Source organism: Macaca nemestrina, chromosome 7, assembly GCF_043159975.1.
Source record: "Macaca nemestrina isolate mMacNem1 chromosome 7, mMacNem.hap1, whole genome shotgun sequence".
In the NCBI taxonomy this organism is placed as follows: Eukaryota; Metazoa; Chordata; class Mammalia; order Primates; family Cercopithecidae; genus Macaca; species Macaca nemestrina.
Genome location: NC_092131.1, coordinates 177659981 through 177687804, shown reverse-complemented (window position 1 = coordinate 177687804; position 27824 = coordinate 177659981). Strand labels below are relative to the sequence as shown.

The window sequence follows — 27824 nt, the reverse complement described above, 5'->3', positions numbered from 1 at the left end:
AGATGACGTGTGTGTGTGTGTGTGTGTGTGTGTGCGCGCGCGCGCCCGAAGGGTGTCAGTGTGTTTGTATTTGAACACTGTGTTCCATAAAAATATTTAAACCTTTGAGAACCTGCGGCTCCAGCGTGTCAGTGGCTCCAGCGTGTCAGTGGCTGCAGCGTGTCAGTGGCTGCAGCGTGTCAGTGGCTGCCTTGTGGAAGCAGCGCGCTCTGGAGGTTCTGGGTGCGGCTCCACACTCCCTTGCTGCCCCGGGAAACTGCTTGGCAACACTTCACCAGCTTTGCCCTGTGAGCTGAGGGGTGCAGCCACGATCATGCCACCCTGGAGTGTATCAGGTGGTAACAGAGCCTGCGGTTTATCCTAGGGGCACCTGCTATCCAGGGTGGAGCTCATGCTGATGGAATAGAACTGTTTTTAGAAAACAATTGTGTTATTAGTTTCATTCCATAAAAAAGTAATACATTTTTTGTAGAAAACAAAAGTCTCACAGACATGCACACACAATAAAAATTCATAATTCCACAAACCAGAGGTAAACCCTTTTAATATTTTGGTGCAAATAGCATCCTAGAGCGTTGGTTTGTGGATACAGATGAATACAAAAGACAGTGCAGCTTCTGCTTCTGGCCAACATGGAGTAACAGGGCCGGGATTTACTCTCTTGCTTGGGAAAGTCAAACAGAACAAACAAAAATAAACCAAAACCAGACAAAACACAGGGAACAATGGTCACGAAGTCCCTGGACACCAGGCACAAAGCGACAGTGATCCCCGTGAGACGGGAGACAGATGCGGTGAACTCTGTGACTGCTCCAGCTCCCCACCTCCGGAGAGCCTCCAGAGCGCGGTGCAGCGAGGGACGACCCCTGCAGAGCCCATGAGACACCCTGAGTTGAGAGGATGAAGCTGAAAGTCTGGGGAGACCAGGGCAGCGAGAGTCCAGAGGAGGGGACACAGCTGAACCGCAGAGATCCTCAGCGAGTCCCTTTGGAGTATTCAGCAGAGTGTTCAGATCAGTGCATTCGTGCGAGGAGACAACATGAGACCTGGGGAGAACAACCCAGAAAGATGAGAGGGGCGAGTGCTTGACGCACACGACGGGAATAGTGATGATGTCTATTCTGCCAGGCAGTCTGAAACCTCTTAATTTTTGTATTTTTATTTTATTTATTTATATATTTTTTGAGACAGAGTCTCCCTCTGTCGCCAGGCTGGAGTGCAGTGGCGCGATCTCCACTCGCTGCAAGCTCCGCCTCCCAGTAGAACCTCTTAACTTATGGAGCACTGGGTAGAGCACTCACCAGGGTCTTGCCTCAGTCGTGAGGGGTAATTAACTACAAAGTGAACACTGCTCTGCTTCCACCTAAGAAATCTTGAAACTAAGACCCCAGAGGACCAAACTGTTTCTAAATATTTCAACTACATCCCAGAACAAACCTCAAGAATATTTAGAGTGATACAAAAATATTCGGCAACACACAGGGTAAAACTTGCAATGTCTGGCAACCAATCAATGATTATCAGGCATGTAAAGAAGCAAGAAAATATAACCCATGACAGGCATGGTATAAACCATTTGAAACTAACGTAGAACAGACAAGGGTGTTAGAATCAGCAGACTAGGACATTAAAACTGTTACTACAACGGTGTTACAGATATTCATCAAGTAGCAACATTAAAGATACTAAAAAAGCCCCACATTAAACATCTAGACGTGAACATTACAATGTCTGAGATAGAAATACACTTGTTGGGATTAGTGGCACATTAGGTATTACATAAGGAAAGATGAATGAACTTGAAGACATAGATTCAAAATGAAACGGAGTAAAAAGATAATAACAAGGGCTGAAAAGCATTAGTGAGCTATGGGAAAACTTCAAGTGGCCTAACATATGCAATTCTCATCCTCTGGAGGAGAGAGGGGAATGGAAAAAGACACCTGAAAAATGGTCCTAAATTCCAAATTTTATGAATGGTATAAACCGACAGAATCCAGAAGTTCAATGAAGCCAGAGCACAGGAAACATGAAGAATCCTACAGTAAGGCACATCATAATAAAATTATTTGAAAACAATGATGAAGAGAAAATCTTAAGTTTCTAAAGAAAAAGACATGTTACAGGCAAGGAAACAAAGATGACAATATATTTCTCTTTAGAGATAATGCACGTGTGAAGGCAACGGAGCAATACCTTTAAATACGGAAGGAAAACACCTGTGATCTCAGAATACTACACCCAGTGAAAATCTCTTTTTCTTATGTACAAAACAGACTTTTTCTCATATAGAAGAGCTAAAAGGAATTCATCAGCAGCAGACCCACATGTAAGGCATACTAAAGGAAGTCTGTAAGGCAGAAGGAAAGTGAGACCACATGGAAACATGGATCTTCACAAAGTCATGAAGAATACTAAAAAGGGTAACTACATGGGTAAATTCACGTAATTTAAAAAATTAAACCACTTTGAAGTAATTGTTTAAACAAAATAATAATGTAACATGTAAGTAGAATTGATGACAACAATAAAATAAAGCCTGGAAGGGGAGAAATTAAAGTATATTAATGTGTCAGGTGCGGTGGCTCACGCCTGTAATCGCAGCACTTTGGGAGGCTGAGGCAGGTGGATCATGAGGTCTGGAGATCGAGACCATCCTGGCTAATACGGTGAAACCCCGTCTCTACTAGAAATAAAAAAAAACAAAAAAAAAAACAAAAAAAAAAACTAGCTGGTCGTGGTGGCACGCGCCTGTAGTGTCACCTACTTGGGAGGCTGAGGCAGGAGAATTGCTTGAACCCAGGAGGCGGAGGTTGCAGTGAGCCGAGATTGCGCCACCGTACTCCAGCCTGGGCGAAAGAGTGAGACTCTGTCTTAAAAAAAAAAAAAAGTATATGAATGTAAGATATTTTATAGTATATATAAACTAGTATAATATAATTTGAAGGTAGTCCGTGAAAGTTAAAAACGTATATGATAAACTCTAAAGCAACCACTAAAAGGAAAAACAAAGAGTAACAGCTAATGCCAACAAAGAATATAAGTGGAATCATAAATAGTATTTATTTAATGGAATGAAATGTAGAAAAAAGGCAAAAGGAAGCAAAGAAATGATGGAACAAATATAAAACAAATTGCAAGAGTTAAACCTAATTATTAAATATTTAATAATTACATAACATATAAATAGTTTAAATATCCCAATTAAACAGCAGGGATTGTCAGATCAAACAAGCCCCATCCAACTATAGATGCTCCTCAACTGACTTTGGGATTACATCCAGATAAACTTATTGTAAGTTAAAAATATCATAAGCCAAAATATGTTTAATATACCTGAGCCCCTGAACATCATGGCTTCGCCTAAGCCCACCTTAAATGTGCTCAGAACCCTTACATTAGCATACCATTGGGCAAAATCTCATACAAAGTCTGCTTTATAATAAAGTGCTGGATAGCTCATGTAACTTATTGAATATTGTACATTACATCAAAGTTGAGATGGTTTTGCATCATTGTGAAATTGAAAAATTGTAAATTGAACCAAATTAAGTCAGGGAACATCTGCATTATGCTACTTACAAGACACACATTTAAAATATAAAGACACAAGGCCAGGCGCGATGGCTCACGCCTGTAATCCCAGCACTTTGGGAGGCCGAGGCTGGTGGATCACCTGAGATCAAGAGTTCAAGACCAGCCTGGCTAACATGGTGAAACCCGTCTCTACTAAAAATACAAAATATTAGCTGGGCATGGTGGCGGGCACCTGGAATCCCAGCTACTCGGGAGGCTGAGGCAGGAGAATCGCTTGAACCCGGGAGATGGAGGTTGCAGTGAGACAGGATCACCCCATTGTACTCCAGCCTGGGTGATGAGTGAAACTCCAGCTCAGAAAAAAATGTCTGTCTGTCTGTCTGTCTATCTATCTGTCGATCGACACAAATAAGTTAAAAGTAAAGGAATGGCAAAAGACTCATCAGAACAAAGTGGCTATATTAATATCTGACAAAGTATACTGCAGAGCGAAGAATATTTCTAGGATTAAAGAATGTTTCATCATAATAAAGGGGTAAATTCATATAGTGAACATAAAAATTCCATTTATACAACCAATGACAGACCTTCAAAATATGTGAAATGTGATAGTACTGCAAGGAGGAATAGATAAATCCTTAGTTATAGTTGGAGAGTTCAGTACAATTCTCACAGTAATTGAAAGAATAAGTAGAAAATCTACAAGGATATAGAAAACTTCATCATTGTTAACTAACATGATCTAGTTGACATTTATAGAAAACTCCACTCGATATCAGAAGAATGTATATTTTTTTCCAGGTGCACATAAAACATTAACCGAAATAGATTCTAGGCAATAAGACAAATCTCAATAAATTTAAAAAGATTCAAGTAATATAAAATATTTTCTCTGACCACAGTTGAATTAAATTAGAAATTAATAACAAGGCTGTTTGGAAAATTCTCAAATATCTGGAAACTAACACACATTTCAGTAATCCAAGGGTCAAAGAGGAAAGTGAGATTGAAATTAGAAAGTATTTTTGTACTCATCCGCTTGGAATGCCATAACCAAATACTAGAGACTGGGCAGCTTAAATAACAGCAATTTATTTCTCACAGTCTGGAGGCTAGAAAGTTCAAGATCCAGTGGATTTCATTCCCTGGTGAGGGCTCTCTTCCAGGCTTGCAGATGGCCGCTCTCTCACTGTGTCCTCATGTGGCAGGGAGGCGGGGAGAAGAGGCAGAGATGAAGCTCTCTGGTGTCTCTTCTTTTTTTTTCTTTTGTTTTTTTTGTTTTGTTTTGTTTTTTGAGACGGAGTCTCGCTCTGTCGCCCAGGCTGGAGTGCAGTGGCGCGATCTCGGCTCACTGCAAGCTCCGCCTCCTGGGTTTACGCCATTCTCCTGCCTCAGCCTCCTGAGTAGCTGGGACTACAGGAGCCCGCCACCGCGCCCGGCTAATTTTTTGTATTTTTAGTAGAGACGGGGTTTCACCGTGGTCTCGATCTCCTGACCTTGTGATCCGCCCGCCTCGGCCTCCCAAAGTGCTGGGATTACAGGCGTGAGCCACCGCGCCCGGCCTGGTGTCTCTTCTTATACAGGCATTAATCCCAGCATGAGGGCTCTACCCTCATGACCTCATCTAAGCCTTATCACCTCCAAAAGACTCCATCTCCTAATACCACCCCACTGAGGGGGCGAGGTAGGGCTTCGGCCACAGTACTTTCGGGGAAACACGATTCAGTCCCGAGCAGTTTTGTGTTGAATTATAGTGAAAACAGAACATATCAAAATTTGTGGGATTCTTCTATAGCAGAAGTCAGTAGACTTCTTAAAAGGCTATATATAGTTAGTTTTATAGGCATGTGGGCTGTATGGTCTCCATTGCAATTACTCAGCCGCACCACTATATAGCATGAAAGTAGCCATAGACAACACATAAATGAATGGATATGGCTGTATTCCAGCTCCATGTGTGCTGGTCCCTACTCTAAAGCAGTATTTAGAAGGAAATGTATAACACTAAACACCTGTATTTGAAAAGATGTGTCTCAAATCCATAACCTCAGCTTTATCCTATGGAATCAGAAAAAGAAATTAAAGTAAGCAGAAGAAAAAAATATATACAGACTAGAAAAATAGGGAACATCAATGAAAGCAAAAGCTGGTTCTTTGACAAGATCAGTAATATTGACAAACATCTCGCCAAGCTGATGAGGAAAATGAGACAGAAGATTCAAGTTACTAATATCAAGAATAAGAGTTGTTATATTACAGCAGAGCACACAGACGTTACACTATTCTTAGCGAAGATCATGGACAACTCTATGTAAATGATCTGACAGCTTAGATAAAATAAAACTTTTTTTTTTTTGGAAAGACACACTCTTTAAAACTTCACTCAAGAAGAAGTAGGTAACCTGAGTTGCCCTATAGCTATAGAAATAATCAAATATGCAGTTAAAAACCTTCCCACAAAGAACAAAACAAACATAAACAAACAACTCAGCCTAAGATAGCTTCTTTGTTGAATTCTCCCAAATAGTTAAGGAAAAAATAATGTCATAATACCAATTCTATACAAAGCTTTACAGTAAATTGAAGAGGACAGAATATTTCCCAATTAATTCTATGAGGCCCTGATATGTAAACTAGACAAAACCAGTATGAGAAAAGGCAACGATAGATAAGTATTTCTTGTGAACATAGATTTAATATTTTAAAAATTAGTAAATCCAATTTAACAGTATATACATAGGTAATACATCTTAGCCAAGTAGAATTTATCCAGGAATGGAAGATTCTTACGATATTTGAAATATTAATCAATGTAATTTACTATGCTAACAAACTAAATGAGAAAACCATGTGATCATCTCAATAAATGCAGAAAAAACATTTGACAAAATCCGGTATCTATTACTGATAAAATCTCTCAAGAAACTAGGGATAAAAGAGAAATTCATCAACCCAATAAAGAATATCTGAGACTCTGTAGCTAGCATCACACTTCACTGAGAATAAGTGAATGATTTCCCTCTAAGATTAGAAACAAGACAAGGATGTCTGTTCTCACTATTTTTATTCAACATTTTATTGGAGGCTGTAGCTCATGCGATAATGCGAGAAAAAGAAATACAAAGCATCAATATTGGTAAGGAAGAATTAAAAGTCTTTATTTGCAGAAGACACAGTCGTCCATGTAGAAGATTTAATGCAATCCACAAAAGAGCTCCTACAAATAATAAATAAATTTGACAAGGTTGCAGGATACAGAGTCCATATACAAAAATTAATGGTTTTCCATATTTAGCAATAAATAACTGAAAATTAAAATTAAAATTTCATTTACAGTAGCATAAAACATATGCTGTATTTGGTATTGCATATGACCAAACAGATGCAAGGTCTATATACTGAAAACTACAAAACTGCAGAGTAATTAAAGAAGATCTAAATAAATTAAGAGGTACACCTTGTTTATGGGCTGGAAAACTCAATATTGTTAAGCTATCAATTATTTCCAAATTGATCTATAAATTCAAGCAATCCCCATCAAAACCATAGCAGGTTTTTTCTTTGGGTAGAAACCGACAAGCTGATTCTAAAATTGATATAGAAATTCAAAGTATCCAGAATGACAAAAAAAGAAAAACAAACTGAAAGGGCTAGTAAATCCTGACACCAAGATGTATTATAAAGTCTCAGTAACCAGCACAGTGGTTTTGGCATCAAGACAGACAGACAGATAAATAGAATAAAGTAGGGAGTGTAGATACAGACCCACACATAAGTGAACTACTGATTTTTGACCAAGGTGCAAAGCCAAGTCAGCAGAGACAAGATAGTGTTTTCCACAAATTGTCCTGGAACAAATGGATATTCACATGCAGGAAAATGAACTTCAGTCCACACCTCCCACTATATCCACAAATTATCTCAAACTGGATCATAGATGTAAGTGTAAAACCTAAAACCTTAATTTCTAGTGGAAAACCTAAGTTGTAGTAGAATAGGTAGAAAAATAGTTCAAGTGAAGATGTGGCTGCTGTACTTCATTAGACTCTTTGTAGAACTTGGCTGTCAACTTGGCTGTTTTTCTCTTCTTTTTATGACAACATTTAATGAATGCTGCAACAGTTTAACTCTCCTGACTAGCATCGCATTTGTGTTAATGTAAAATCCTAGGCATGGTGTATTTCTTACACACAACCCGAATTAACTCTGCGCCATTTTAAGCCTGCCTTTGCAGTCCTAGATTGAAATATTCTGAACTAAACGATACGAAGTGACCCAAGACAGACACTGGCTGTGTTTCTACCAAGCCATGTAGAAAACGGAGGGCAAAGAACAGTCTGTCAGACCACTGCTACAATCCTCCATGGCATGCTGACAAGCTGTTTTAAGATATCCAGAATTTAAATATGATGGTAGGAGAGAAAGGTGAGGTTTTGCAGAAATACTCAGAGGGCCCTGGAAGTGAGGTACCCCCTATGGTCTTGCTGAGGCTCAGCCCAGGCTTGTCATACAATTGTCTGCCAAAGTGACATTCTCTGCGGAGATGGCCTTAGGACTGTCCTTGTTTTACTGAAGATGGCATTCCTTGTCTTCTACATAATGACTTTCCCTGAATTTGGGAATTAAACTGTAATGGAGTCTCGCTCTGTTGCCCAGGCTGGAGTGTAGTGGCGAGATCTTGGCTCACTGCAACCTCCGCCTCCTGGGTTCAAGCGATTCTGCTGCCTCAGCTTCCTGAGTAGCTGGGATTACAGGTGTGCACCACCACGCCTGGCTAATTTTTATATTTTTAGTAGAGACAGGGTTTCACTGTGTTGCCCAAGCTGGTCTTGAACTCCTGACCTCAGGTGATCCGTCTGCCTTGGCCTCCCAAAGTGCTGAGATTATAGGCATGAGCCGCCGTGCCCGGCCTTGATTTTAATTTATTTCACAGTGGTTTGGAGATACGGAAACACTTCTCTGTACGGAGACACAGATGCGCTCGTAGTTTCAGGGACAGTGTCTTCAGCTGAGATAAATTTGTAAAGCCTCGTTATCAGTAGTGATGCACAGCCATACATTTGCATCACGTGATGTGCATATTTATTTTGCATTGTTTAGTTTTTCATCAAGGAACTCAAATAGGAAGAAAACAGATTGTGAAATAAAACTTAGGTTTGAAATTAATTTTAAAATTATTCATGAAGAGGAAGTCCTACAGTAATCAGGCAAGATAAAGAAATAAAGACTACCCCAATTGGAAAAGAGGAAGTCAAACTATGTCTGTTTGCCACTGATAGGATCTTATACCTAAAAACTCTAGACTCCTCCAAGACTCCTAGATTTGATAAATGAATTCAGTAAAGTCTCAGGTTACAAAATCAAGGTACACAAATCAGTAGCACTGCTATACACCAACAGTGACCAAGCCAAGAATCAAATCAAGAACTCAGTCCCTTTCACAATAGCTACCAAAAAATAAAATACCTAGGGATATACTTAACCAAGGAGTTGAAAGATGTCTAAAAGGAGAACTACAAAATACTACTGAAAGAAATCATAGATGATGCAAACAAGTGGAAACGTGCTCATAGATTGGAAGAATCAGTATCACAAAAATGACCATATTGCCCAAAGTAACTTACAGATTCAATGCAATTCCTATCAAAATACCAATATCATTTTTCACGGAATTAGAAAAACCAATCTTGAAATTCATATGGAACCAAAAAAGAGCCTGAATAGCCAAAGCAATCCTAAACAAAAATAACAAATCTAGAGGCATCACATCACTCAACTTCAAATTATACTAAAAGGCTATAGTAACCAAAACAGCATGGTACTGGTATAAAAGTAGACACACAGAGCAGTGGAACAGAATTGAGAACGCAGACATAAAGCCAAATACTTACAACCAACTGATCTTCAACAAAGTATACAAAAACATAAACTGGGTAAAGGACACTCTATTCAATAAATGATGCTGGGAAACTGGCTAGCCACATGTAGAAAAATGAAACTGGATCCCCATATCTCACGATATACAAAATAACTCAAGATGAATTAAAGACTTAAATCTAAGACTTGAAACCATAAAAATTCTAGAAGAAAACCTATGAAGAACTCCTCTGGACACTGACCTAGGCAAAGAATTTAGGACAAAGACACCAAAAACAAATGCTGCAGAAACAAAAATAAATGGGATCTAATTAAACTGAAAAGCTAATCAGGCCGGGCATGGTGGCTCGCACCTGTAATCCCAGCACTTTGGGAGGCCAAGGTGGGAGGATCACTTGAGGTCAGGAGTTAGAGACTAGCCTGGCCAACATGGTGAAATCCTATCTGTACTAAAAAAAAATTAGCTGGGCGTGGTGGTGCATGCCTGTAATCCCAGCTACTCAGGAGGCTGAGGCAGGAGAATCACTTGAACCAGGGAGGCAGAGGTTGCAGTGACCCGAGGTCACACCACTGCACTCCAGCTTGGGTGACGAAGAGAGACTCTGTCTCAAAAAACAAAAAACAAGAAGGAAATAACCATCAAAGTAAACAGAGAACCTACAGAATGGGAGAAAATATTTGCAAACTATGAATCTGACAAAGGACTAATATCCAGAATCTACAAGAAACTCAAACAAATTAGCAAGAAAAAAAACCAAATAATCTCAATAAAAAGTAGGCAAATGACATGAGTAGACATTTTTCAAAAGAAGATATGCAACTGGCCAAGAAACATATGAAAAAATGCTGAACATCACTAATCATCAGGGAAATAAAAATTAAAAGGATGAGATATCATCTTACTACAGTCAGAATGGCCATTATGGCCATTATTAAAAAGTCAAAAAACAATAGATGTTGGCACAGATGTGGTAAAAAGGGAACGCTTATACACTGCTGGTTTGAATGTAAATTAATACGACCCCTAATGAAAATACTGTGGAGATTTCTCAATGAACTAAAAGTGTATCTACCATTCAATCCAGCAATCCAGCCACGGGTATCTACCCAAAGGAAAAGTCATTATATCAAAAAGACACCGGCACACTTAGGTTTATCACAGCACAGTTCACAACTGCAGATACATGGACTCAACCTAAATGCCCATCAATAGATAAGTGGATAAAGAAAATTTGAGATGTAGATGTGTATGTGTATGTGTGTGTATATATATATATGTGTGTGTGTGTGTGTGTATATATGCGTGTATACACACCCCCCACACGCCATAGAATACTGTTCAGCCATAAAAAAGAATGAAATAATTTCTTTTGCAGCAAATTGGATGGAACTGGAGGCCATTATTCTAAGCAAAGTAACTCAGAAATGGAAAAGCAAATACCACATGTTCTCACTTACAAGTGGGAGCTAAGTTGTGGGTATGCAAAGGCATACACTGGTAACGACAACATTGGAGACTAGGAAGAGCGGAGGTTGGGAGGGGGTGACGGATGAAAAACTACATATTATGTACAATGTCCACTACTCCAGTGAGGGGTGCACTAAAATCCCAGACTTCACCAGTATACAATTTATCCATGTAACCGAAAACTACTTGTACCCCTAAAGCTAATGAAAAAAAAATTAACAAATAAATTGAATACTTATGTAGTTCGGAGGAATAATAAATCAGTACTAGAGTTTGGAACAGTAAAGAAGTCACATCTGAAAACTTGTCCACATTTTCTGAGTATTATGCAGAAATGACGGGAAGTTGTGAGGAAAGGTCTTGCCACCTACCATTGCTGCATCAGGCTCAGGTCTCCCAGGTCTCCTGGGATAACTCTCGGTTGGTGGAATTTCCAGCACGGTTTGGGTAGGTAGGGAAGACCTCCAGGATCCGCCACATGGACAACCACTTATTCCCCAGCCACAAGCCTCCCTTGGGTAAGCATGAATTTCTGGCTGTAGCATCCACGTGCACCAACCCCCACTGCACTTTCAGCTCCTAACAAGCTGAGGGGATAAAGTTTTACTTTGCTGGTTACATTTGCTCCTTTATGCCTGTTCTACAGAGACTCACCGTGGTGAACAAAACTATTCAACTATCTTTAAAATGATGCCTGAAAAGTCTCTTGAGGGACGCGTGCCCCTATGCTTCTGAGTGGCATCTTTCTAAGAAGACAGGTTTCCCTTCATGCCCCACGTTGTGCACTTGGATGCTTTTTATACTTTTCTCACCATACCGTGCGCTGGGCTTGCTGGGACGTTCTTCCCGTTTTCCCACCATACCGTGTGTGCTGGGGTGTTCTTCATGCTTTCTCACAATGCTGTGTGTGCTGGGGCATGCTTCACGTTTTCCCATCATGCCTTGCATGCTGGGACATTCTTTACGTTTTCTCACCATGGTGGGCATGCTGGGGCGTTCTTCAGGCTTTCCTGCCATATTGTGCGTGCTGGGACGTTATAATTATGTTTTCCCACCATGCCGTGCGTGCTGGGGCATTTTTCACGTTTTCCAACCATGCCATGCTTGCTGGGGAGTTCTTCAGGCTTTCCCTGCCTTACTGTGCGTGCTGGGACGTTCTTTACGTTTTCCCGTCATGCCGTGCATGCTGCCACGTTTTTCCTGGTTTCCCACCATCCTGTGTGTGCTGGGACGTTTTTCACGTTTTCCCACCATGCTGTGCGGGCTGGGATGTTCTTCAGGCTTTTCCTGCCATACTGTGCCTACTGGGACGTTCTTTATGTTTTCCCAACTTTCTGTGTGTGCTGGGATGTTTTTCACGTTTTCCCACCATGCTGTGCGGGCTGGGGTGTTCTTCCGGCTTTCTCTGCTATACTGTGCATGCTGGGACATTCTTTATGTTTTCCCATCATGCTGTGCGTGCTGGGACATTCTTTTCATTTTCCCACTATGCTGTGTGTGCTGGAAGCTTCTTCATATTTTCCCACCATGCCATGCCTGCTGGGGCATTTTTCATGTGTTCCTGCCATGTTGCATGTGCTGTGAAGTTCTCTGGCTCCTCCCCCACTGCTGTTTTCCCCCCACTCCGTTGGGTGATAACTTACACAGGGTCTCTCTCTTGTGGGCCTCGTTCTGCGTCTCTGGCCCCCTCTGAATTTCCTTTGCAGGTTTTGTTTTTTGGTTTGTTTCCACACACCTCTTCAATATCTGTGGACTCAGGGGTCTTCGTTTTTGACCTTTTTCTCCTCTCAGGTCAGCGTTGGCTAGTAGAGCTCGTCCCCTCTGTGGCTTGCTCTGTTTCCAGCCTGCTGGGATCCATGTCTCTGCCAGAGGCTCTTCCTTTAGACCGTGTGTGCCAGGTCCCCTGCACCCGTGCTTGATGGAGCCCTTACAAGCAGCGAGACCCGCACCCCCCATCTGCCTGTTATACCCATTCCTGCGGTGCTGGTTCCCCTCCTTACTGAGCGTCTAGACAAGATTATATTTTCAAATTACACCATGCATATTTTACTAAAATATTCAATAGATTCAGTTAAACACTTCGTAAGTTTTTCTTTTTTTTTAGTTTTTCACATGCAAGAATTCAAGAAATTATTTTGGCGTGAGCCCCTCCCTTAACAACCTAATGAGCCATTCTGACTTGTCACAGAGCTAGCCTGAAGCGTCATTCCTAGAAAATGATATTGGTGGGCCCGAAGTCCCACAGGCGTGTCCCCTTAAATATATGTAGATTATGAATCTTTGAATGTTCTAATCTGATTGGAGGTTCCTCTTTTGGTTGGCTTACGTGCCTAATATTTGACTATTTAATCCATCAAATGAGGAAAAATTAAGAAGAAAATGACTGAGTGGAGCCCATAACAAAACAATGCAAAGCAGAAGTGGCACCTTGAAGCAGAAAGAGCGCATTTAGGTGCTGAATTGATGTGAGTGTGCTGGTGGGTGGTTTGGTACTGGGAACACAAAGGAGGAGAGTCTAGGACATTACAGAGGCATGTAAAAGCAGCAGGGCGGCCCAGATACCTGCACCTAATAAGCTTAGCTCAAACATCTGCATCCCGCTGCACACTGCATCTGCCTGTTTCCTAAAATGATCGGTTTGGATTTTTCCCTTATCATTGCTGTTACTTGATGAATCCACCCATCACAAGTCTAGCAGCAACCAAATGCTTCACTCAGTGCTGTGTCATTTTGCTGTGGACGTACACCCAGGACCTCCTTAGTTTTTTTTTTTTCTTTTATCTACTCATCACTTTTTTCTCCAATTGCCTGAACATTTAAATTGGGCAAAACTTTATAGTTATTATGTTCTAAATGGACCAAGAATTAATCAGGATATAGGTACTTCTGTCTTCTTGGGACATTTTCTCTAAAAAATACTAACAATTGCATTTCGTGACCCAGCTAGTGTATAAATATATTAGTACTATATTTTAAATCATCTTCTCTGACCCAACGGTTCATTTTTTTTTTTTTTTTTGCTTCTGCGTTTAGAAGAATTTAAAACAGTTTCATAAGCCCCTGAAAGTATCGTGGACCTTTTTCAGGTATCTGGGGTATGAATTACAGAGATAAACACGAAATTCAATGTAATACCCCCATTGAAGAACTATCAGAAAAGTGGTGCATTCTTCTATATGATCACCCAGAGCATTCCACGAGTCCCGCCTCTGTGTGGTTTCCCTGCTATCTGTCGAGGAATTAGGTTATACAACTCCGTCTGTCATTTGTAATGCTGTTTGCAAGGACAACCATTGGATGTACCGGTAACTGCAAGGGATTAAGCGTTTCAGATTATTATATATTGGCAAGCTCTAAACTTTGACACAACTTCATTGATAATGGCCTCTAGTTGTGTTGTATCTTTAACAATGTTGAAAGTGATTTCACCTATTTTCTAAAAGTGAGAGAAAAATACATACATTTTAAGAAGGAACAATTAATATAGTTTAAATCACTCAAACCCAGACCTTTGGAAGGTGATTTTCCAAACTCCTGTTGTGGGATCCTCACTAATGTTCCGTGTGACTTGTCACCCCTCTACCTGTGTAAGAGGCTCCCACCGCCCCCAAGGCAGAGCCGGACTGCCCGTTGTCCCTTCCACCCTGCCGCCTGTCGCTCCCCGTGGTCGTGCATTGTAACTGTGCCTCTGGCCCTCTCTGTGCACATGTGATCTGTGGACGCTACAGAAAAGACCTTGAGTTCTTGCCAGATGGCCAGCTTCATGGGGATACGAGCCTCATCTGTCCTGCTGGGGGCTCAGGAGGTGCCTGCACAGATGTGCTGAAGGTATAAAAGCACATGGTCAGTGAAAGAACAGAACCAACCAATGACGATGCTGACTTATTCCAGGACAGATCAACCTAGTGGGGATTTTGCCCAGCTGTAAAGAAACCCTCAGTGGCCAGCCATGTGCAGACCCCCAGGCAGGCAAAGCCGGGAAGGAGAGGTTCCTGCCTGGATCCCTGCTGCTGGTCCCCATGCTCTGAGTGGTCCCAGCCCTGAGGGGCCCTGGGTGCCCTGCAAAGGGCTCTGCGCTCCAGCCGCGAGGACTCTTTCAAACCAATGGAGTGAGATGTGTAAAAATTCAACTTACCTTTAAATGGGCAAATATTGTCAGACTGTTTAGTGTTTTGTCCCATTTGGTCTTTTTTCACCCTGTCTGGGGGAAGGCATCAATCTAGTGGTGAAGACGGACTGAGCCAAGGTTCAGTTAGATGTGGTAGCCTGTTTTTGTTTCTCCCTATGACAGCTTGTCATTTGTGTAAGAATTGGTTTTTGGCTTTTGATGTGAAAGAAACAAACCTTAACAATTTTCAAAATCATGGTAAGGAATCTGTGGTGTTCCTTGGGCTTTGTGCTGGGCTCCAGCACCTCTGCCTAAGGTCCTGGAGCTCCTGGTGAGCCCCTTCCCTCCTGGGCTCTGGCCCTCCCTGGACCCTGACCCGGGGAGCTGCTGCCTGTGCAGAGGAAAGGCCCGTGGCCATTTCATTACCCCTTGTTTATTTCCAGGGCCTGGACTTTGCCGGATTCACTGCACACATGTTCCTTGGGATTTGCCTTGTTCTCCTGGTCTCCTTTCCACTCCTCAGACTCCTTTACTGGAACAGAAAGCTTTATAACAAGGAGCCCAGTGAGATTGTTGGTGAGTACAGGTGCCTCTCATGTAGGCTCAGATTTCGTTACCATGATATTGTTTACCAGGGGAAGTTCTTATCAGGAAGTACCTGTCGATGGGTTGCTGGATGCTCAGTATCAGTGACTCTCCACGTCCGCCTCCTCGTATACACTGTGTTTTCAGGGCTCTGTCATGAGCTGTGCCTCTTCAGTTTTCTGTGAAGTGTACTGTGCTAAAATGTGGGGAGTTATGGCCACCATGTACAACTCATATGTCATAGCCTCCTAAAGCCATGTGTGTGTGGTACAAACACACTCACATAGACTGTAGTGCTGTAATAGTGTATCATAGCCTGAGTGCTAAATATGACTGCAAATACAGCAACATAACCCGGCACAGGAGGTGATGTGCCCTGTCAATCAAGAGCACATGCTAGGCTGGGCGCGGTGGCGCACGCCTGTAATCCCAGCACTTTGGGAGGCCGAGGGGGGCGGATCACCTGAATCAGGTCAGGAGTTTGAGTCCAGCCTGGCCAACATGGTGAAACCCCGTCTGTACTAAAAATATAGAAATTAGCTGGGCATGGTGGCACACGCCTGTAATCCCAGCTACTCGGGAGGCTGAGGCAGGAGAATTGCCTGAACCCAGGAGGTGGAGGTTGCAGTGAGCCGAGATTGTGCCATTGCGCTCCAGCCTGGGTGACAGAGTGAGACTCTGTCTCAAAAACAAACAAACAAACAGCAGATGCTGAGCACCAGCCAGCAGGATGAGGGCTTAGGGCCATCTTATCATTTTGCACTTTCATCACTTAAACACTTTAGTAGATGTTTTACTGAGATCGTTGCTGACTGGAATGTATTAGGAACAATAGATTATTTGGGAAACAGCCAGCCTTGCCTTGGTGAGCTCCCGAATGTGGGTGCCGTGCAGGCTGCCTGGGTAACAGGGGCATCAGGCGACCAGCGCTCGGCAGATGCAGGCGCTCTGCTTCTTCTTCTTCAGGGGTTTTTAGAGCTCACGGATTGTATGTTGATCTCTCTCAGCCTCTGTGATTCCGCTGGCCTGTGTTTTACGGGATCTCAGTTTGTCTTTGTTCTGGATAAGACAGCCCGGTTCCATTTCCACACGGACGGCTGGAGGCCCTGACATGGTCCTGCCATACTCCAGTTCCTCCGATGCTGACTGTCCAAGACACATCTCTGTGACTTCCATGTTATTCAGAATCTGAGTGTTTAAAAAATCTCATCCAGAAAATATTGTTTCGTGTGCCTCCTCAGGATTCATCTGACAAAACGAGATTGTTCTTGGGAATGTCTAGTCATCTTACCTGGGGCCGGGACCCAGTTCAACCTGTAACAACTAGCTAGAGGTGTTTAGAATGTTTTATAATCAACTAATATATGCACAGTAAGATAAATTAATATATAGGTTTCATTTTCTGATGAAAATGTTAGAACCGAGGGAGAGCAAAGGAGACTGTGATCGTGATGGGTAATTGTCCTGTCTCTTGGAGCTTGCGTGTGCACAGCTGTGCCTTCGTGGAGAGCTCAGCTGTCATCCTGCCCAACTGTGCCAGCCTCTCCCAACCTCCCTGGTGATCACAGTGTCTAATCTTGAGAAGAATTTGGGATACACAGATTTAGATACATAGAAAATAAATCTCTGTAATCAATTCCTCACCATTCCTGAGTAGGGAACAGAGAAAAGCTCCAAGGGAAGTGGGGAGGGATGGTTGGGAGTGCGCACACCTGGTGAAGCTGGAGCCCTGCGGCAGTGCTGAGACCGGCAGTGCGGAGTGGGGTGATTGCTCTGCGCCACTGTTGGGCCTAGAGGGCTCCACATTTGGAGTCCTTGGTAAAACTGCAGATTCCTAAGCCCCACTCAACAGATCTGAGTTTAGCAGGCCTGTGGTAGCTACAGAGCAGTGTCAGAACAGGTTTGGTTTTGTTGCAGGGAAAAGGGAACCCTGAAATCACAGTGACTTCCAGAACTGTGTTTTCTTCCTCTTGTTGGCTTTGTCCCCCTCGCCTCCTCCCCAGTGGCCTGGCAGGGGCCCTGATCATCATCTGTTCTTAGAGTCCTGAGCGGCTGGCCTTGAAGGCAGAGAGAATAGCATGGGCCCACTCTGCCATCGAGTGACACAGGCAGGCTCCACCCAGTCACAAGGGACCAGGCCAGGCCAGCCTTCCAGGTGCTCAGAATGGGAGAGAGCGTGACATACATGGTGAAAGGAACAGTAATCACCAGCGCCTGTCCCTCTGATCACCAAATATTCAGCTCCTGCTGCTTCTTGCTAGTACTTTGTTAGCATTTTGCATTTGTGTACATTAGGGATCTTGATGTGGTTTCCTGTCTTGTAATGTCTTTTGTTGTTGTCCTCATAGGAGGAATACAGAAATATTTCATCATCTTCAAATTTTTGGAAGAATTTCTGTAGAATTGCTATTACTTTTTTCTTAAATGTTTATTTGGACATTTATAGGCCTGGATGTTTTTGTGGGAAGGTTTTTAACTACAAATTCAAATCCCTTAATATACATACAGGGATGGCTATTCAAGTAATCTGTTTCTCCTTGAGTGATTCTGGTAGTTGGTGTCTTTCGAGGAATTTGTCCATTTAATCTAAGTTGTTGAATATATTGTTATAAAATTGTTCATAATATTCTTTCATTTTCCTTTTAAGGGCTATCAAATGTTTGATAATGTCATATCTCTCATCTCTGATGTTGTAGTTTGTCTTTCTCTTTTTGGTTGGTTTATCAATTTTATTGATCTCAAAGAACCAGCTTTTGATTATATAGATTTTTCTCTACAGTTTTTTTTCTCTTTTTTTTTTTTTTTTTTTTTTGAGACGGAGTCTTGCTCTGTCGCCCAAGCTGGAGTGCAGTGGCACGATCCTGGCTCACTGCAAGCTCCGCCTCCTGGGTTCACGCCATTCTCCTTCCCCAGCCTCCCGAGTAGCTGGGACTACAGGCACCCGCCACCGCGCCCGGCTCATTTTTTGTATTTTTAGTAGAGACGGGGTTTCACCGTGGTCTCGATCTCCTGACCTTGTGATCCGCCCGCCTCGGGTAATGTCTGTTGTGCTCTTTATTATTTTTTTTCTGCTTACTTTTGCGCTTACTTATTTTTCTTTCACTAGTTTCTAAAACTAGAGGCTAAGGTTATTGATTTCATGTGCCTCTTATTTTCTATTATAGGCATTTAGTGCTCTAAATTTCCTTCTAACTGTTACTTTAGTGACCTCTCACTAATTTATTAAATATTTCATTTTCATTCAGTTCAAATTATCTTTTTATTTATTTATTTATTTTTTGAGACAGAGTCTCGCTCTGTCGCCCAGGCTGGAGTGCAGTGGCTGGATCTTGGCTCACTGCAAGCTCCGCCTCCTGGGTTTACGACATTCTCCTGCCTCAGCCTCCCGAGTAGCTGGGACTACAGGCGCGCACCACCACGACCGGCTGGTTTTTTTGTATTTTTTAGTAGAGACGGGGTTTCACTGTGTTAGCCAGGATGATCTCGATCTCCTGACCTTGTGATCCGCCCGTCTTGGCCTCCCAAAGTGCTGGGATTACAGGCTTGAGCCACTGCACCCGGCCCAAATTATCTTATAATTCATCTTTTTATTTCTTCTTTGATCTTTGGATAATTTAGACGGTTTATTTGCCTTCCAAGTATTTGGGAAAGTTTTTGCAGTTACCTAATTTAGTTCCAGTATAGTAAGAGAATGCATTTCATAAATCTTGAATCCTTTAAAATTTATTGAGACCTGTATGGCTATAGAATGTGGTCTACCTTTGTAACTGTTCTGTGTGTACTGGAAATGAAAATGTATTCTGCTCTTGTTGGGAGGAATGTTCAATGATGTCAATTATGTAGCTTAAGTCAGATTGGCTGATAATGTTATTCAAGTATTCTACGTCCCTGCTGATTTTCTATCTACTTGTTTTATTAATTATTGAGAGATGGATACAGACGTGTCTAAGGGTGATTATAGATTTGTTTATTTCTCTTTGTAATTCTATCATTTTGCTTTATGCATTTTAAAAGTTTACTATTAGGGCACATAAATATTTAGGATTGTTCTTTCATATTGATGAATTAACACCTTTATTATTATAAAAACAATCTTCATGATCCATATTAATATTCTTTGCTCTGAAATATACTTTGTTGTTGATATAACAATTTCATTTTTCTCTTGACTAGTGTTAGTGTGGTATATCTTTTTCCATCTTTTTACTTTTAACTTATGTATGTCTTTAAAGTACAGTTCTTGTAAGCAGCATATATTTGCATCTTGCTTTTTTATCTACTCTGATAGTCTGTCTCTTAGACATTTATATTTAATGTGCTTAGTGATGTGATTGAAGTGTAACATATTATTGTTTTATATTTGTGCTTCTTTATTACTATTCTCTTCATTTATGCCTTCTTTTGAATTAATTATTTAAATATATTCTATATTTTCTCCTCTTTTGGTTGTTACTTTTTTGGGCTTTAATTCTGTTTTATGATTTTAGTGACTATTATACCACTAACTTTAAGCGATATTATACTACCTAGCATACAGTAGATGAACTTAACACTAGTATAGTTCCATTTCTGTCTTTCTGGCCTAGGCTGCTTCTCCTGAGATTCCTAGCTCTGAGCTCCTACTCTAGGCTTCCCTGGAAGCCATCACCTCCTGTGTGAGACTGCATCCCACACGGCACTTTCTTTGCCTGTTTGAAACGTGTATGTGGCCACTCTTAAGTAATACCATCAGAAGTTGGTTGAGAAGCTCAGAAAGATAGAGGCTGATAGAGAGGTAAGAGATGGGATATCTGACGATGTCTCCTAGTAAGAGGCTAGAGTGGCAAAGACAAAGAGTTGAAACTTCTATGGCAGAATCAGCACAATGGTGCTGGTCCTTTGGGGTTTTGAGTCTTCTCTGAAGATCTTTGACATCTTTAGCTCTATTCTGGAGGCCACAGGGAACTACTGGTTGTTTGAAAGGAGGAATTTATCTATCTGTCATCTCTTTATCTATCTATAATCTGTCATCTAATCTAGGAAATGATAGATCTAGGAAGATAATAGCTAGATATCAGTTATCTTCTGATCATCTAGGAAGGTGATAGAGAGATTTATTATTTTAATTAATTAATTTAAAAAAATTAATTATTTTTATTTATTTTATTTTTTAATTACACTTTAAGTTCTGTGCTACATTTGCAGAACATGCAAGTTTGTTACATAGGTATACATGTGCCATGGTGGTTTGCTGTACCCATCAACCTGTCATCTACATTAGGTATTTCTCCGAATGCTCCTAGTGCTATCCCTCCCCTAGTCTCCCACCCACTGACGGGCCCCGGTATGTGATGTTCCCCTCCCTGTGTCCATGTGTTCTCATTGTTCAACTCCCACTTATGAGTGAGAACATGCAGTGTTTGGTTTTCTGTTGCTGTGTTAGTTTGCTGAGAATGATAGTTTCCAGCTTCATCCACGTCCCTGCAAAGGACATGAACTCATACTTTTTTATAGCTGGATAGTATTCCATGGTGTACGTGCCACATTTTCTTTATCCAGTCTGTCATTGATGCGCATTTGGGTTGGTTCCAAGTCTTTGCTCTTGTGAACAGTGCTGCAGTCAACATATGTGTGCATGTGTCTTTATAGTAGAATGATTTATAATCCTTTGGGTATATACCCAGTAATGGGATCGCTGGGTCAAATGGTATTTCTGGTTCTAGATCCTTGAGGAATTGCCACACTGTCTTCCACAATGGTTGAACTAATTTACACTCCCACCAACAGTGTAAAAGCATTCTTATTTCTCCACATCCTCTCCAGCATCTGTTGTTTCCTGACTTTTTAATGATCACCATTCTAACTGGTGCGAGATGGTATCTCATTGTGGTTTTGATTTGCCATTTCTCTACTGACCAGTGATAATGAGCTTTTTTCATGTGTTTACTGCATAAATGTCTTCTTTTGAGGAGTGTCTATTCATATCCTTTGCTTTTTGATGGGGTTGTTTGTTTTTTTCTTGTAAATTTGTTTAAGTTCTTTGTAGATTCTGGATATTAGCCGTTTGTCAGATGGATAGATTGCAAAAATTTTCTCCCATTCTGTAGGTTGCCCATTCACTCTGATGATAGTTTCTTTTGCCGTGCAGAAGCTCTTTAGTTTAATTAGATCCCATTTGTCAATTTTGGCTTTTGTTGCCATTTTCCTTTTTTTGAGATGGATCCTTGCTCTGTTGTGCCCAGGCTAGAGTGGAGTGGCACAGTCTTGGCTCACTGCAACCTCCACTTCCTGGGTTCAAGCAATTCTCCCACCTCAGTCTCCCAAGTAGCTGAGATTACTGGCGCCTGCCACCATGCCCAGTAATTTTTTTGTATTTTTAGTAGAGAAGGGGTTTCACCATATTGGCCAGGCTAGTCTTGAACTCTCAACCTCAGGTGATCCGCTTGCCTCGGCCTCCCAAAGTGCTAGGATTAAAGGCCTGAGATAGATAGATACAACAAGTGGTGTTTTATGATTAACCAGGGGCAGATTGGTAGGAAGTGACTGTAGTTAAAGGTTACTAAGGAACAGTAAGAATTAAGAAATGTGAGAGGGTGAGGCCTGGACAAGCAGGTAACCTAGGACAGGAAGAAGCAGACGAGGCAAGAGCTGTGCCAGCATATCCTGGGCTGCTCCTGAGGCTCACACTGCCCTAGCATATGTTTATTTATGATTTATCTTACATCTCTTTCCAGTTTTGGAGGGCCATCTTGTAACTTACCAATTAAATTTTATCCTTTAGCATCAAACACAGATCTGACACCTGTGACACAATAATGTTAATGTGGAAATATAAAAGAGAATGACATTGACAAGACCAGGATGACATTTCAGTCTTGTGTTCCTGGAAGAACAATTGCATTATATAAAAACTAAGCAGGTAAGGGTAGGAGAGAGACTTTATGGGAGGAAGATAAAGTGTTCAGCTATGAGTTTGCAGCACACGGTTCAGAGGGAAATATTGGTAGCCAGCTGGGTCTGTGGTCTTGGACCTCGGCAGAGTAGACAGGGTGGGGAAATGAAGAGGAGGTGCAGAGGAAGCCTGGGAACTGATACGTGGACAGGTTTTGGTAAACTGAGTTCTGGGTGAATGGAGTGAGCTCCCTTTTCCTGGGCAAAATCCCTCCCTACTAAATTCCTTCCTAATTTGTGTATTACATTCCACAACTAGGAAGACAAAAGCGTATTACCTGAGTATTAATGCGTGGGCTGATCTGAGTAGAGCAGCACATCCTTTTTGGTTTGATGGGTTAGAAGGCAGGTAAGTGCTGGGTGCACACTGAGGTGGCTGAGGCTCCCCTGGAGAGTAAGCACCTGCATTCGTTGCATAGGGACTGGAAGGCCAGCTCCACCAACACAGCCTTGGTTCCCAGGCTCTGCTTCTCCAACATAAAGGCGTGGAGAGACTTCCAGCCTGCACCCAGCAGCTGGCACCAGAGATGAACCATGCAGAGGTGTGAGCCTTTTAAAGCTGACGAGCTGCTTCAGAAAGTGGCCCTTCATGGCGATGCCTTTAGAGAACGGCTGGAGAGTCTCTGGTACTTTATGGACGGGGTTTTAGCAACATTTAGAGCACTGGGTGAAATACTAGCTCTGTCTGAACTCACACTGGAGACCTTCCACAGATGGTGTTTTGTGTTCAGTGTTTCAGAGAGTGAGTTCATTAGTTTTTTCCTTCACTTCCTCTTCCCCTTTCTTTTTATGTTATCATAGCCTCATAGGTGGTTTAACGAAGTGTGAGACTTTTCAAGAGGAAATGATGGATCTGTTTCTCTGAAGAGGCCTGTGAATTATACCCAAGTTCCTTTTATTTTAGTAAAGCTACAAAGCATCGATATGTGCTGAATGAAAACATATTATGTATCTTAGTTCTAAAGGTTTCATCTTGGTAGGGCTGAAGCTTTAGAGAAAGCCGTGTGCTAACTGGAATAGTCTGGTGCTCCCAGGCTCTGCGCGTTCTCTCTGAGTCTCCGCATGCTTCGTTTCCAGACTGCCTCCCTCTGCCTAACTCGTCTTTGTTGTTGCAGTAGGTCTGCCATGCCGTGGGTGAGGAGCACTCGCGTCCTGAGCAGAAGGGGCTGAAAGGTGGCATTTTCGCTTTCCACTGAACCCACCGTGTCCGTGCTGCTTCCCGGGTCTTTGGGTGATCGCCTTGAATCTGCCCCGAGCTGCTCTTCCGGTGCCCCAGCGCTTGCTTGAAAGGCTTTGTCTTTTCATCTTTAATTCGTGTGATAGGTAGTGTGGGGCATTGCACGTAAGGGGTGGTTCATGAAAATATTGTGCTTTCTTATATTCTTTTAATGGATATTTCAAGAAACATGTCATGTTTTTAACAGTAAAATAGAGGTTAAATGTAGGTTTTCATGAAATATTTGAATATCTTTTTTTTTTTTTTTTGAGACAGAGCCTCGCTCTGTCGCCCAGGCTGGAGTGCAGTGGCCGGATCTCAGCTCACTGCAAGCTCCGCCTCCTGGGTTCCCACCATTCTCCTGCCTCAGCCTCCCGAGTAGCTGGGACTACAGGCGCCCGCCACCTCGCCCGGCTAGTTTTTTTTTTTTTGTATTTTTTAGTAGAGACAGGGTTTCACCGTGTTAGCCAGGATGAAATATTTGAATATCTTAAGAGGCCATGAATTGACACATCATTTCTCTCTACTCTTCTCTATCAGAAGGTGTCTGAATTCAGTGATGGGTGAAAATTCTGCTCGTTCTGTAGATTTCAGCATTTCCTCAGGTCGTCTACCTCTCTCGCCTGTGTTAGAGGCTCAGTGGGGCCTGGTTGGAGGGCGCCTCCCTGTCTTCTTTTGCCGCTTACCAGATGCCCTGCTGGGAGCCCTGAGCACCTTCTCCTGAGAATTACACTTGTGTTTTCAGTTGTCACTAGATCTGCTCCTGAAACCCCCTCAAAGATTGGGTAATGTCTAGATTTTGGCTGGAAGCAGATCCGAAATATTTCCTGCAAGAAGGGGAAAAGGTTGTTGGGCGCTAGCTTTGATGTGTTTGTTCAAGAAAGGAATTTATTCTTCACGGAAAGGGTTGAAATGGCCTTACTTCGCTTTTGTGATAATTTTTACATGTCAGCTTTGTCATCTGGGCTGCATGGCAATAGCTCGGGTGCTGAGAAGCTCTGGGTGACCCTGGGCTACCTGCACGTCTTGAGTGTGTGTCTGCTCTGTCAGGCCTCAGCTGTGTGGGGAGCAGAGGAGGGTGTTGCTGATGTCTGAGGTCGTGGGAGACTCAAGTTTCCCTTTTGTTTCTCTGCAGAACTGAAGCACGAGATTCACGTCTGGCGCCTGACCGCTCAGCGCATCAGCCCGGCCAGCCGCGAGGAGACTGCCGTGCGCCGCCTGCTGCTGGGGAAGGTGTTGGCCCTGGAGCACCTGCTCACCCGGAGGCTGCACACCTTCCACAGGTACGGGGCGGGCGGGGTGCTGCTCAGACTGTGCCGGTGTGCAGCAGAACGTTCCATGGCCCTACAAAACAGCGACACTAGCTGTATACTAATATGTGATTTTTAGGTGACACACACTGTGCTAAGTGCATTTTATCTAACCCTCACTGAGCTCTGCAGGGGGTACACAGCCGAGTTTAAGGACAAAAACAAAACAAAACAAAATGAAACACAAAACCAGAGGCTCAGAGTTTGAGCAGCGTGCCCAGGGTTGTGCAGCTTGGAAGGAGTGGTGCCTGGGGATGGAGCTCACAGTCTCAACCGCTGGGCTGTCCCATCTCTCCACATGGTAATTGTTGCATGACAAAAACAAAAAACCATTAACGCAAAGACTAATCGGACAAAATATTCTGCCAGTAGTTGATTTTCAGGCACCCGAAAGACTATGAAAGCCCCACTCAAATTGTTTCCTGGCATTTGTTGTTAATCGAAGCTGGGACTTAAAGGGTAACCATGAATTGGTGTTTTTTCTCCTTGCTGTGACATGGTGCTGAGTTCCAAGCAGTCTTTGTTCTGGAAGCTCAGACAGAAGAAGCGGGAGCCTGGTGACCCCCCAAGGGATGCCGAAGCGGAAGCGTCCCCACAGCTGAGCTACGAGTGGGTGGAGGTGTCCATCTAGGCAAAGGGAAATGTGAACCCTTATGAACAAAGTCTACAATGGTCTTGCATGTTGCCATTTGCTGAGCCCTGAGGGGTCGCCCTGCATGGGTGTCTCAGGGTCTGGCTGTTGGTGGGAGGATTCCCAGGCATTCCCACAGAGTCCCACACAATCCCGGGAGGAAGTGCTGGCTCTGTGGCATTGGCTCCATCCCTGGCCCAGGACCCACCTCGCCCAGCAGTGCTGGAGCAGCAGGACCAGTGTCCTCAGGCCACAGGGAGGCTCTGAGTTGCAGGCTGGGGAAAAAATGACCACCTTTGGGAGCAGGCGCAGATCTTAGAGGAAGACGCTTTATAAATTAGAGGTAGAGTAAATTGTCCTGGTGTTGGGTGTTAAAGACACACTTAGTGCATCTCAGGTTACAAACATGAGGAAACGTGGGCTCCGAGGCTCACCACGTTCCCATCAGCTCATCTGGTGTCAGTCACACATGGGGAAACTGAGACCTGGGGAGGGCGTGGCTTCCCAAGGCCACACAGTTGCTGAGAAGCAGATTACCATGAAGGTGTCCTAAGGCAAGGTTGGGCTCTGCAGGTTTTATTTTTTTATTTTTTTGAGACAGAGTTTAGCTCTTCTTGACCAGGCTGGAGTGCAGTGGCATGATCTCGGCTCACCGCAGCCTCTGCCTCCTTTACCTCCTGGGTTCAAGCAGTTCTCCTGCCTCAGCCTCCCAAGTAGCTGGGATTACAGGCAGGTGCCAACCCGCCTGGCTGATTTTGTGTTTTTAGTAGAGACGGGGTTTCTCCACGTTGGTCAGGCTGGTCTCAAACTCCCAACCTCAGGTGATCTGCCCGCCTTGGCCTCCCAAAGTACTGGGATTATGGGTGTGGTCACCATGCCCCCCTGCAGGTCTTATTTTTACATTTTCTTTTTAAAAATTGTCCTCAGAATCATTCGACTGTGTTTGCTGTGATTCTTTGCGGCCCAGACCGGCTGTGAGGTCAGCCTCCTTTGATACTAAAACTGCATTCTTCATTGTGCAGCCCCTTTTCCCTAATTGGTGAAGGAGGAAGTCAGCCAGGAGGGTGGGCTGAGTCAGAAACATGGAAAAGGAGAGGCAAGTGGGAGCCACTAAAGGGGCTGAAACAGGCGGGAGGAGACCACCCCAGCAGAAGCAGCACAGACAGAAAAGCCTTCAAAGCCGATCTTCCCCAACCACTGACCTCAAGCGATCCTTCCCCCTCGGCCTCCCAAAGTCCTCGGATTTCAGGCGTAGAAGTGATCACTGATTGATGAAAATCAACGTTAAAGCAAGTGACATTTCTTTTACCATGTTTTTCTTTAGTTGGTTGTAAGAGTTGTACAGGTTCAGTGCCCTCATCTTGGAAACAAAGAGATTCGGGAACGTAGAAGTGCACGTAAAGAGGAAAATAAAGAGGCTGACGGTCGCTGCCTTTGTCCGTGTGCTGATGTGGGGTTTTCATGAAGCGTCCCATGTGCAAGCTGTCCCACACACCTCCTCACACACACTTCTTTCGTCATTCAGGCCATTATATGTATTTTTTTTGGGAAAAGATAGAGTGAGCGCCCTTTCCAGCCAACCAGTGAAGCCCACTGACCCCCCATGACTAGTCCTACCAGGCCATGTCGCAGACGGCGTCCAGGGACGAAGTGCTGGGGCTGCTGCTCCACGTGACCAGGGAAGTAACGAGTCTCTTCTTTTCTCTTTCAGACAGATCTCACAGGAGGACAAAAATTGGGAGACCAATATCCAGGAACTCCAGAAAAAGGTACGCAGCTTTCTTTTCTCAGGGATTTCTGATTCGGTTCTCCAAGAAGAGAGTGAGCAATGCCTTTCCTTTCCCTCACATGACTGAACGCCGTTTCTCTTTTTATTTCTGTGGTCGTACACAAGACATTGCAATTTATATGTTTGAGTGAATGGGGAGAAATGTTTTCCGGAGACAGCAGGCTGATCTTGTCAGGACGTGGAAAGCGAGCGTCTTCGTAGGGCCTTTCCCTTTCCCTGCGCGTTGCGGGGCCTGCCCTCTGAGCGGGTGTCCCTGACCACCAGCCCTCTCCTGGCCCCGAAGGGCAGGCCCGAGTTCACACTTTGAGGGGACGGCGAGGCGTGCTGCGTGAAGTGGAGCAGCTTTAGGGACGGACATAGGATGCGTGAGTGT

General features: G+C 43.2%; 1 protein-coding gene across 9 annotated transcripts in view; it reads left to right on the top strand.

Annotated features, from left to right (window-relative positions):
• LOC105497437 (OCA2 melanosomal transmembrane protein) overlaps nucleotides 1–27824 on the top strand; it is a 387654-nt gene that overhangs the window by 117842 nt on the left and 241988 nt on the right. For all 9 annotated transcript variants that reach the window (XM_071067306.1, XM_011768534.3, XM_071067305.1 and 6 more), the window contains 3 exons: nucleotides 15434–15566; nucleotides 24857–25004; nucleotides 27374–27431. In XM_071067306.1, the coding sequence (XP_070923407.1) occupies nucleotides 15434–15566; nucleotides 24857–25004; nucleotides 27374–27431 (339 nt within the window). The remainder of the gene's footprint in view (nucleotides 1–15433; nucleotides 15567–24856; nucleotides 25005–27373; nucleotides 27432–27824) is intronic.